This window comes from Aspergillus uvarum (genome assembly GCF_003184745.1).
Source record: "Aspergillus uvarum CBS 121591 unplaced genomic scaffold BO82scaffold_17, whole genome shotgun sequence".
Taxonomy (NCBI): domain Eukaryota; kingdom Fungi; phylum Ascomycota; class Eurotiomycetes; order Eurotiales; family Aspergillaceae; genus Aspergillus; species Aspergillus uvarum.
In genome coordinates, this window is record NW_020291314.1 from 44,280 (window position 1) to 56,417 (window position 12,138).

The following is a 12,138-nucleotide window of genomic DNA, read 5'->3' on the forward strand; positions in this document are numbered from 1 at the left end:
CGAACCATGAATCTGAATGAGAAGAACAAGCTAACATTACAGCATCCCTATTACACTGCTACAAGACACTATCCATCGCTTCTCTCGCCACCCAGCATATTACCCTAGTCTTCTCAGCGCCATTGCATGACCCGCTATTAAATCCAACTGCGCCCCCCGAAGCCTCCATCGCAGAACCGAGCACCTATGTTTTCTGCCCGCCTGTCCATAGGGGCCGTTATGCGGTAGCTCGACCTCCTTCCACTGCTGGCACCATCGATAGATAATCTTTGCACATCCTACATGTTAAATAGTTGTCACTGGTATCAATTAGTTGATAACAACACCTCTGGTCTCCTTACTATTATCCTCCAGCACCTCCGTTGTCCCGAACATGGTCCAAAGCGTCCCGACACAATACTCTGTCTCTAGACATTACGCCAGCAAGATTGAGAATGCGAAGCCGCTGGTCCAGAAGGTCATTCGTTTGCGCAGGAATTTCCGCTTTCAATGTGCTTTCGTCAACCTTGAGGCTTTTCTCCAGCTGCGCACAAATGCAGGAAAGAAGAGAATCGGACCGAGGCTGTGCTGATAAATTTGCTCCTCTTTGACTCAATCGCCATCTGCACCAAACTATCTGATGAGACAGAAGCAGGGCCGGAAATTCACTAGAAGATTTAAGATGAGGTTGAACCATAATAGAAAGCTTTATCTTATGTTCTTAGTCAGCCACAAAGAGAGACATTTGTGAAGGCGCTTGTTGGTCAAAAAATTGTCTGCTTTGTACTCCATACAAGGCCAAACGCAACGACAGAGGAGAGCACTCAGCTTTCTCTTCCAAAATGAATCTTGGCTCAAAGCAAGCTTACGAGATAAGAGTACGCCTTTTGTTAAGCAACAATGCACTTTGATTCATCTATACGGAGTAAAAATCGACTATTGTGTGAGTCCCACACATTTAAAAGGCCCTCAATTACCCCAACCTCAACAATTGGTCCATTCTCACCTTACTTCATACCTTGCCTACTAATCAAGTCTTTCCTCCTACTCAGAGCGACCCACTAAGAAGAAGGTGAGATTAACCTCCGCACAAAGTCAACATGTCTAACCAGTGCATCCTTGAGTTGCCAGTCCCCCCGCAGGACTTGGACAAACATGGTTTGCCCATCTTCTAAGCTTTGCTTCTGAATCACATCCTCAAGTCCCGCGCCAATAATCCCCAGCTGATGACCCAGTTCGGCTTCATCCGCAGCGGCTCCTGGGTGCGCTTCTACCGAGAATTCACACCAGAGGAAAAACGTCAACATGGGGAAGACGGACTGCAGCTGTTTAAAAAGCGTGATCTCGAGACCAATGAGGTCCAATCCACGTTTCACTTGGAGCAGGATCGAAAGGATATTGACGACTATGTGTACGAGGTGATGATGCCTTGGCTGAGGACGTCAGAGGTGACGATCAGGCCGGCGGGTACTGAAACGGTATGGCATTGGAAGAAATAAGGTGTGGGTGTTGATCACAACTATTGGTGAGCCTGAGTCTGTAGAGAGCAGATGGTCCTGGCCTTATTTGGAGGCAGAGCCGTTCTCGCTAAGCTAATGTAAAAATTCTTGATCATGATTTTGCTTTTGTTCTATGATCTGACGGCCCGGATGCACGTATACGATACCTATAATGACTGCTTGAAATGGGACACACGTTATTCGGCAATTTTAGGCAGATAAAGGAAGAGATACCATATCGATATTAACGTGTGCGAAATGTCTGGCACGCTAGGGAGAGGATAAAACCAATCGGCGGCTTACCCCGACAACAATCACTTCGAATCTATCATCTCGGGTGATTGCCTTCTGCTTGGGAGAAATTCAAGGCAGGGGAGATCCGGCGAATGGGAATAAACAGGGACTCATGGCTAATTCGTGAGGAGAAGTCCAGCGGCGGATTCCAAACTAAGGGCTGGCACGGTGTAGATTTATTTGACAGAAAGAACTATGTAGACTTCGACTCGTCTCATGGAGTTTAATTAGAGCCATGCCATTTCCTCTTACAATTTGACTTCTTTTCGAATCTCTTCGATCGCAGTCTTGACTTTCCATTCCCACAATAAGGGTGAGTTCTGGGTTTTATTGAGGAAGCGCAACCCGAGCGCCGGAGCGGGCTCTTTGTCTCCTCTTGGAGAGAGGGGAAAAGCCAGATCGTCTTCTGCCGCAAGTGGCAGCCATTTAAGCTTGATGGCATGATCAGAATAGCAGGGGAGACAAGACTGTGCTAGTAGAGCTCAGAACTCGGATCTTGGGTGTTCGATTTGGAATGCTCAATTGCTTCAGATACACTTTGGATGGGGTTTTTAGGGCTTCAGTCACGGCAGCAGAATATATTTACACACTTTGGAGAGGAAAAACCCTCAAGAAGGGAACGCAAAGCAACTAGACCCTGCTGCTAGATATATACTGCATTAGAGCGAGCGAGTGAGTTTCAAATTTCAACTGCACTTATTCTCCCGACTTGTTGTTGATAACGTGATTTGGGACAAATTCCAAAGGATCGAGCAGACCCAGACCGTCTGGCTCGATATCCTTTGTTTTGGGATATGTTACATTAAAACTCACTATTTCTCAACAGCTGGCCTGCTGGCCCAATGGTAAGGCGCTTGACTACGAATCAAGAGATTGCAGGTTCGAGCCCTGCGTAGGTCAATTCTTTTTTGCCTTCGCACCGTCCCTCGGTGCCGGGGACGCTGACTCTTCCATCTACACACCGATCCCCGCCCCACAATTCTGTATCCATCGAATCAATAACAACGGCACCACCCTCCTGCCTTCGGTTCAGTACAAGCTGCCATACAAGCATTCCGTCGAGGAATTACGAGTTGAATTTCGACCCTTGAAATTCTTTAGACATCTATTCTCCAAGCAAATGTCACGCGAAAGTCCTTGGGGTTGGTTTGGTGTGTTGGCAATGTGAAAAGAAGGTAGTCATTGATTGCTATACAACGTGATTGCATGGAACCAGCATTGACCAAACCAGTTCGCCGTAGCTATCTCAGATGCGGTGATGTATCAGGTGGTCTGAATATGAGGCTCAAGAGCGTAGCCAGCACCTAGGTTCAACGTTAACAATTATTCTTTCCTCCTACTCAATCACAACGATGAAGTTGACTGCCCGGGAACAAGAGAACCAAAAGCAACGAGCGCTGTGCGGAGACCAATGTTCACGTGTATGAGCTGCCGCAGATTGAATTCCACAGAGTTCTTAGACAATCCATCGTCAATTGGGGCAATGTAGTAGGAAGTAAACATTGGCCGGGATTAGGTACAGGTGATTTATAAACAACAGCGGCTGGAATTGATGTACGCTGAGCTGACAGTGCTGCAGGTACCTTATCATTCCGCACACCCAGGGGGCAATGTAACCGAGTCAGATGACAACTATATCTCTTGTATCAATTGCGGCGGCATTATGCCCTCCTTTCCGTATCACGAGGTGGAGGCGATGGGCTGCGTGCTTACATTCGTACGGCGGCCGAAGAGAACCAGTAGACTGGCACGGGTCCCGACAGAACATCGAGGTAATGACTTTCAAACCCAGTGAAGTTGTTATTATTTGCAGAATCTCTTGGTGCTGAACCAAGACACAAAAAGTCAGTAAGGACTTTCGTGAAATAGTTCAGACGTTGTGAGAAGAACCAAGGACTGATCAGCGCAAGGTTATCAAAGGGTATGTTACAGTGTACATGAAGTACTGACACATACGACCACAGGGTGTGGAAAACAGGGCTTCCCGTCCGCTCAGCCGTACTTAAGCCACACGCCGGGAGGTTAGTAGTTGGGTGGGTGACCACCAGCGAATCCCTTCTGTTGTATGTTTTTTACATTTGGTTTTCTCTGTCTTTTTCCTACATATCTGCATAAACTTGCTGCCAGGCAACCACCTATTTATAATTAGCTTTCTTTCTTTCTTTCTTTTTTTTCTCTTTTTTCTTTTTTTCTCTTTTTTTCTTAACAAACTAAGACATATCGAGGGTGGCGGGTGATAATTGGCAAAGAACTCCGTTCAGCATCTCCTCACCATTCGTAAAGTACACATATTGCCTAAAGGCATTCGAACTCATACTAGACTTTCCCATTTGCTATCAGTCCCACGCTCGCAGCAAAGCCCTGTAACCACGGATATCTTCTCGTATTTCTTAATTCATATGTTTTGAAACTCTTGCATCCTCGGTCCATAACACTCGAAGTCTGAAAAAGAAAAGGTTGATAGTGCCACTCAATACTATCATTTATCAGGAATCCAGTCCCAATATCCTCCTCATCCCCTTATTTTGCACCACCCACCCGCCTCCGACTCTGAACGCTCCTGGTCCCTCAAATTGACCTTCCACCTTGCCCATTGCCATATCGGTCAAAAAGTCTCCCAGGCGCTCAGTCGGCGAGTGCATTCCTGGCAGCGCATATCGGATAATCGGCACGCTCAGTGCCACTCCTATCCGTGGGAAGAATCCCTTCACTACCTGGGCGGGAATGTACGGCTGAATTGCCGGGTGCATGGCCGGGTCCACGAAGCCTGGTCTCATGCTGTCGGCCCGGAGGCGGGTGGGGATCTGCTCCGACAGCTTACCAAGCAGCTGTTCGGTCTCACCTTTGACTCGTGCAAAGATCGCAGAGAAGCGGCCAGGATTGTGTGTGGCTCCTTCACCCGAGACGTAGATAAAACGGAAAGGGTGCTGGGAGGAAGAAGACTTGAGAGTGGAGAATGCATCGGCGGCTGCAAGAGCATAGTCCTTGGTGATCTTGACATACTGGCTGTTTTGGCATTAGCACACTCCAGTTACGTGTTTTGTCGTCTTTCCGGGGGGCGGGGGTCAGGGGGCATCTATACTCTGCGTTGACATTGGTCGAGCTCGTTCCCAAAGCCCAGACGCATCCCTCAGCATCTTGCAGCTGATCCAGCAGCTCTGGCCCATAGACGTCAAAGTTCTTGTGGAGAATCACGCGGACCCGCGGATCTCTAGCATCGTCTGCCATTGGCACAGGTCTTCGGCTGAGAACTGAGATCTTGGAGATGGCTTTATTCTTGAGCATAGCATCCAGCACGGATGAGCCAACCAGGCCGGTTGCTCCGGTAAGAATAAGATGCATTTTGGGTGACTTGTTTTCAAGGGCTGGCTGTTGGGTTGGTAATGATGGTGTAGCGGTAGACAGGACCTTTTACTCTGAACGGAAGAATTAAGCTTATATTTTGCACCTTGAATGTATGCTACTTGGAAGTTTTGGGGCGCGGAATCGGCAACCTAAAATAGTTGACGTTATATTCTTTGCTGGGGCGGTGCACCTGAGAACCCTACCAGGTCTCACCGCAGAGTTTTATTTGCAAGACAACAATGCAGTACAATTCGCACGCTTCTTGTTGTGGCTCGATGCCCCGCACGATAAGGCTAAGTATATCCGCTTCGGATATCGGACTTAAGCCTTTAGAGCTGATGTGCTGACAGCTGAGCTGCCGTCCAATTGGCTCGCTGCTCGATTTGGCTCAACGGCCCGCATGCAGCGGGATTACATCCACTCCGGATCTCGGAGTTTAAGGCCCACGGGGGTTATCCTGCTGACACCTGGACTCGACTACTAGACTTGATCTATATCCTACCTGACCTAATCTCCCTCAATGCTTGGCTATATAATCTTTTCAGTATTCCCATTTCTAGCTAGTCATGATCTGCCTATATAACTCAAATCACAGAGGGTAGTCGAGACCCAACTTCGATCCAAAATACACGGACCTACAATACAGTACAATGTCACAATAGATCTAAGATGTTCTATCGAGGTATTGATTCTGACAGGACAGTGCTTCTCGACCACCTTCTTACAAGAATGACTATAGCAAAATCGAGAGAGCTAAGCGACTACGGATGTCGAGTTCTATTTCAACGTGGTCCAGGCTGTGCTCAGCAAATGGGTACGGTGATCCATCATACCGGCCTACGAGCCTCAACCCAGTCTTCACGTGAGAACTTTTGAGCTCCAAACGTGACGCAAGTTTCGTCTCTGCTAAATTGCACGGGGTTCATCTTTTTGGCTGAGGTCTTTCTCGTCGCGTGCGCCTTCAGTTCGGGGTTGAGATCTTATCTACAATAGCCGTCAGCAGCCGCCATCATCCGGCCGAGCGACCCGGAAATGGAAGTTTTCTCATCATGACGAAGCCACAAGCTTATTCTTCATAGAGCTTTCTTGCCTGTACTTGAATCTCGAAGATCTGATGCAGGGACCAGAAAATACTCCAGATCATAGAACTCCCCGTATCAATGCAGGACGATTCGCAATTACCCATCAACAACCTTTATGGTGAGAAGGTAGAACTATGAGACGTCATTGCAGGGTCGGAAGAATTACTTCTGTGGTGCTTGCTGCACAATTTGTAGAGAGAGTCATATCTTCATGCCTACCATTGAAGAGATTGTTGCACCATATGTCTTCCGATGCATCGGTCAAGCAACCCCCTTCATCCACAGACTGAGGAAGCGCTCGTGCTACGTCAGAAATACTTACTTCATGACGATGTGCCCGAATGAATTAACATAGAGCACCACTGTGTCTATTATTCTAGCTGATTATCTGTCCAAGGAGCTCCGATCGAGACAATTGGGAAGTTTGTACCATTGCCGACCAGTACAGATTGACCATGCGCCTACATTGTACTCCCGTATTGCTTCTCCTGGCCTTGTTCGCCAGCGGCTATACCATTCGAGAGAGTTCCTACAATGAGTGAGCCTGTTGCCTGATTCCGTGCGTGCTGCGACCGGTGTACTGCTTGGATTCAAGTGTTGGCCGCTGGACTGTTCGTGATCAGCATGACTACCGCGAGTGGCTGGTCGACGTGACTCGTCGCACCGAGAACAGTTCCCAGCAGTTGCACCCCACGGTGCGGGAGTTCGGCGACCTCATCGAGAGCCGGCCACATCTCCGGATGCTCTTTGCGCTAATGTTTCAGGCAGTTCCGCGGAGCCCTCGTTACCTCGATGAGCTCAGTGGACGGCCCCAGATTCGAGACTATCGCCACATGCTGCGCGTACTCGACCACCTTATCCAGACGGCGCCGGCCTACAGCACCCGGACAAACCGCATGAGCTATGCCGGAATCCCGCTGAACACCCTTCTAACTTGGCCGATGGGGAAGCAGAGTGGCTTTGCGGCCTTCCTGGATCCTGAGGTAAATGCCATGATCAAGAAAACTCTGGGCATCTGGGGCGAATACCTGCAGTCCCCGGACTCGGTCCGTATCCCTGGCAGTGCTCCCACCGACCGGTCTCGCCGACCTGACCGAAGTCGCGAGAATCGGACACACGAACTATACATTTGACGAAATTTTTATCGCCAACGGCACAGTACCGAACCGCGGCTTTCTGTCCTGGGATGACTTCTTCATCCGGTTCTTCCGCAAGGGCATCCGTCCCGTCGCGGGCAATGACAGCGTGATCGCGAATGCCTGCAAGTCGAAGCCCTACAAGGTGCAGCACAACGCGAGCGCCCACGATCAATTCTGGGTCAAGGAACGGCCGTATTCGATTGTGGACATGCTGAGCGGCGATCCGCTCTCCGAGAAGTTCATCGGGGGCACAGTCTACCAAGCCTTCTTGAGCTCCCTGAGCTACCATCGCTGGCACGCGCCGGTCTCAGGCCGCATCATGAAAGCCTTGCCTTGAATGGGTCCTATTACTCAGAGCCCCTCATCATCGACCTCGCCGCGCAGGAGCAGAGCCATGACTATGTCGACGTTACTGAATCTGATTGCCGCGCAGCCATACCTCGCCTCGGTGGCCACCCGCGCGGTGATCTTCATCGAAGCGGATGACCGGCCATCGGAATGGTGGCATTCATCGGCGTCGGGATGTTAGAGGTGTTTCCACGTGTGACATTACACTCAAGGAGTGCTACCATGTCCGCAAAGGTGATGAGTAGGGGATATTTCACTACGGGGGGTCGACCCACTGTCTCCTGTTATAGGAGGGCGTCAATGTGACAGGATGCCGTGCGACAGGTCAGGCTTACAATGTACCGGTCCGGGTTCACTTGGCGACTATTGGTTGATCGCGCTTCGAAAAAAAAAAAAAAAAAAACGCAGGATGTCACACTTCTTACCCTTCATTTAGAAGACGAGTTGCTTGTGGTCCCAGAGACTATAACAGCTCATCATCTCCAGTAGGCTTCTTACATGGATCCTCCGATAAACCAGTAAATATTAGTCTTGAAAAATATGAAAATGATTAAACCATCTGACAATCAGTAAAATTCTGACTTGATAAATGACCTTGTTCTCATCATTATTCGAGCCCTGAACAATCACCTGGCGTAATATGGCGAAGGAATTCATTGCTTGATGGTACCGCAACAGGCCTTAGTGAAATCTAAAGACGCACATATACTTAAGATTGCGTCTTCTTGATCCTGACCCGGAACGCATCGATTTTTCGAGCAAGCTGAAATGGTGGGTGCGAGCAGGATTGTCGAAAATCAGCACGGAAACTTTCATCGACAAAATTACCATGGACATATAAGATTGAATGAAAAATTAAAATAAAACATCAATGGCCTGTTCGGGAATCGACCTGAAAAACTGAATATGTGAGAGTACTGGTTAGATGTGTAAGGAACCCATCCCGCTTTCTCTCTCACTCTGTTCATGATATCCTTTGGCGACAGGAAGTGATACCATGGGGGGTGCTGGAGACGCAAGAGGAGAGTCGAGAAGATGGGAGAATAGACCCTTTCCTTTGTTGACAGGGATTGATGGTCTCGCGCGTGACCGCGATGTAGGAGAAGGTTTGTAAAGACGGGCCTAGGACGTTTCATTTCCTCTTACTCAATTGCTCTGTGGTTGCAGTGGGAACAATTTTTCCGAGTCCTGGTCTTTTAGTTTCTTGAAGGTGGTTATCTTTCAATGGCGAAGGTTCTGTATAGTAGCGCTCCGTAGTTTCCCCCACCCTTGCATTATTTGCACGGTCCTGCGCTTTGAGCATAGCACAGCAAAGTTCTTCGAGAAACGGACGTGGAAGCTTCGCTCGATGACTCATAAACCCAGCCTGAGTTGCAGTTTGTGCCCAATTGTCGACCATAAGTAACCGTGGGGGAATTGAGGACAGGTGTGGTTGTAGGCGTAAATAATCTGGTCGCAGTCAAAAACCCGATTAGGCATTTCATCCAGCTCAACGTTGCAGAGTTCTTTCTATAACATGGTTTTGCAGTTCCACGATCTGGTACTTAGCAGCTAGGATCCATAATCGTAGCAAGAACGAAATCCTATTACGAGAAGGCAAGTCAATGGAAGTGTCACCGCTGTACACCCAACCTAACAGCTCCGCGAAGACATCTGGATCATCGTTCGAAGAGTAAATAGGATCGGATGGGATGTGTTTCTCAGTGCGATTGCTGAGCAGCGAGTTGAAGTAGGGAGAACAACTGCATAACAATTCCACGTGAACATCGAATGGAGTCTCATCAGCTCCCTCGTCGATATGTACCATTCCAGCACTTAGAGCACTGAGAAATTTTGGTCAGTATGCAAAACATGAAAGGCTCTTCCAGTGTTCGCGTACAATTTCGCGGGAGATCTGGCCATTATGAGAAAATTGTTCCAGAGGAGCCTGAGAGTCCCTGAGGGTGCCCAGAGTTCGGCAGGGAAAGACCTTTTGTCTTCGCCGATCCAACCCGACACGATTATCCCGTCCCCGTGTACTGTACCTTGGCGTAAGGGCAGGCGGATGTCTTCCTGTGCGCAAGAACACGATAAACTCTGTTGACGGTGAAGTAGAGGTCTTCAGCCTGAAAGTAGATAAGTAGAGAGAGAAGCGGGATAAGGGTTGGCATGTACGTGCTAACTTGTCACAGATACTGCTGATTACTGTTGATCATGACAATTCGAGATGATCCTCAGTCAAGCTCAGCTTTCAATGAACCCATCCTGAGAGGGATACCATGGCTGTGGCCGTCATGCTCGTATTTACTCTTGAGGTTAGGGCCATGCAGGTAGAGGTTTCATGAGTACTCTACTGTACACAATGTTGTCGCGGTTGGGCCATGGGCTGAAAAAACAAGGGGTATGTTTTCGAGACGTCTCGCAGAGAGGAAGCAAAAGAACAAATTTGGAGCCAACCGTACAAATCTGACGTGCTCTCTCATGCTCGTACCTGTCGCTGGATGTCTCGATAAAAGTCAAGTCCGTGCCTCCGGGACTCTGGCCTCTGTGGGTCGTCGCGGGCCCTCCCGATCAGTTCTGCTGCGGGAGTGTGGGGACGGGGACCGCCCTGGAGTCGATCACCCGTACAACGAGTCTGTCCTCTATAAGAAGAGATGTGTATCTCAGTAGGCGCTTAGTATGATAAAAATTGCCAGAGTAGCAGTTTTATCAGTAAAGACGTCAAGGTACAGTATGCATCGCGAGAGAAACTCGTCAATATTCTTGCCAGGTCTGCACCAGAGGTTTTAGCTATAAAGATTAGGTTCATTGTTACGTTGGTTATGCGGTAACAGCAGGTATTATAATGTAGAGTAGAGAATCACTAGACTAAAGCCGGAATTGTAGTGTTTGGTGATGGTAGATTGCTTGGCCAGGCCCGTGTCTATCCAGACTTGCACCTGCACTAGCCGATCGCTGTCAGGAGCATGTCGAAGAACATCAGTTCGCAGAGAGGAATGAAATATTGACCCAGCAATATCACCCTTTCTTTCTGACGTCTATTATACTCGCAGATCAAAAACAAGTTTACGGACTAATCTAGAGGTTATAAAGAGTGAAAGGGAAAAGAAAAAGAAAAGAAAAAAGATAGAAGATTGAAGAACCCCAGAGAACAGCATGGTCGGCGGATGAATTCACCAACTTCACTGATGGAAACCGTACCCCTTATATCCTTTTCGGCGGCTAGATCATCCCATTCACCATGTCAGCCAATCACAACCCTGGTCATGCGTGACAAAGTGACATCCCATCCATGCATTAAATGCGGGGTAACACAAGAGAGGCCGGGGGATCAACAAAGCACATAAAACCTATCGTGGTATTCCCGAACGCGCCCCGACCACCTTCTCTCCCCTTTGTCACCGTCAAGCTCTCCAACAGACGCGCCATCACTTTCACACTCCCCCTCCCCTCTGCAAGTTCGACTGAATTTCCTCCCATCCAATCGAATCCCCGAACCAAGCACCAATGGCAAGCTCAACAGCCTCTCTTATACGGTACAGCCACGCCCGTCAGCCACCGACCACCAACATCGTGAAATACTACATCCCCAAGTATCTGCTCCCATGCTTTGCGCCCATTAAGCTCCCGACAATCCTGTCTCTCGCCTATCGGGCGGCCAGTGTCGAAGGACAATATCCTAGGGTCATCCTAATCAGGTACGGAGCCGAAGGCACGGCATCTATGATTGATATCTCCTCGCTTCCAATGCTCCCTTATAGTCATCACAGCACACAAGGCAGGCTACAAAGGCTAACCCAATTCTCCTCGACTTTCCCCCACCAGATCTTCCATCCACCTCACGAGGTACCGAAAAAGGGGCCGGACCAAACAGCTCCGGAACACCTGGCACATGACGATCAGCTACAAGAGCGCGGCCCACCTGGCCAAGGGCTCCCACATGACGGCGCATATTTACGTGAAGAATAAGCATCACCCGGTGTTTCTGCGAACCAATCTTTGCACTGAAAGGCCGGATACGGCGAAACAGGCGTCGGGGCAGGTAGTTTGGGGATCGGTGGATAACTCGCAGCATATTACGCGGGAGATTGCGTATGGATACCTTCCGCAACGGGTGCAGAGGATGTCGGATACGTGTGGTTGGGCTTATGCATCTCGTGAGAAGAGGCAGCCGTGGGAAGGGCGAGGAGGGCTGATTCGTTTCGTCTTGGCCCGTGCAAAAGAGGGCGTCAAAGAATGATTCTCTGAGATTTGGAATCCGGTCAATGTCTTGCGAGTTAGCGTGTTGTCATTTTCTGTGTTATCTATTTGCTTCTCCATCATCTTCTTCTATGCTTTCTTTATCGAGTCTGTTGTTGTTTGGCATGAAGAGTATCGTGCTCTATGCCTCCCAAATTGAGGTACACACACAGAAACCCCCACACTAGTCAAATGGGCGAGATCTCATCCACATCCCCTTCTATCCGATAACCA

General features: G+C 49.0%; 4 protein-coding genes and 1 non-coding gene across 5 annotated transcripts; 3 read left to right on the forward strand and 2 right to left on the reverse strand.

The window, feature by feature from the left end:
- Positions 1-2,600: 2,600 nt before the first annotated feature.
- On the forward strand, positions 2,601-2,672 carry BO82DRAFT_t113. The gene has a single exon. It is a non-coding gene; the product is annotated as a tRNA-Arg (tRNA).
- Positions 2,673-4,267: 1,595 nt separating this feature from the next.
- On the reverse strand, positions 4,268-5,114 carry BO82DRAFT_306849 (putative nucleoside-diphosphate-sugar epimerases; the record flags this gene model as incomplete). Its single annotated transcript, XM_025632265.1, has 2 exons — positions 4,268-4,778; positions 4,855-5,114. Coding segments are annotated over 2 exons (771 nt in total), but the record flags the coding sequence as incomplete, so codon positions are not given.
- A 1,540-nt stretch (positions 5,115-6,654) lies between these two features.
- BO82DRAFT_411700 (phosphatidylserine decarboxylase family protein) lies at positions 6,655-7,943 on the forward strand (the record flags this gene model as incomplete). Its single annotated transcript, XM_025639798.1, has 3 exons — positions 6,655-6,737; positions 6,795-7,249; positions 7,359-7,943. 3 exons carry the CDS (start codon positions 6,655-6,657, stop codon positions 7,673-7,675), a joined length of 855 nt encoding a protein of 284 aa, XP_025493431.1. The 3' UTR covers positions 7,676-7,943.
- Positions 7,944-9,175: 1,232 nt separating this feature from the next.
- BO82DRAFT_400626 (uncharacterized protein) lies at positions 9,176-9,588 on the reverse strand (the record flags this gene model as incomplete). The annotated part of the gene is made up of 2 exons (XM_025639201.1): positions 9,176-9,509; positions 9,566-9,588. 2 exons carry the CDS (start codon positions 9,586-9,588, stop codon positions 9,176-9,178), a joined length of 357 nt encoding a protein of 118 aa, XP_025493432.1.
- A 1,584-nt stretch (positions 9,589-11,172) lies between these two features.
- Positions 11,173-11,905, forward strand: BO82DRAFT_400627 (uncharacterized protein; the record flags this gene model as incomplete). Its single annotated transcript, XM_025639202.1, has 2 exons — positions 11,173-11,363; positions 11,524-11,905. The coding sequence occupies 2 exons, from the start codon at positions 11,173-11,175 to the stop codon at positions 11,903-11,905; spliced, it is 573 nt and encodes a 190-aa protein (XP_025493433.1).
- Positions 11,906-12,138: the final 233 nt, after the last annotated feature.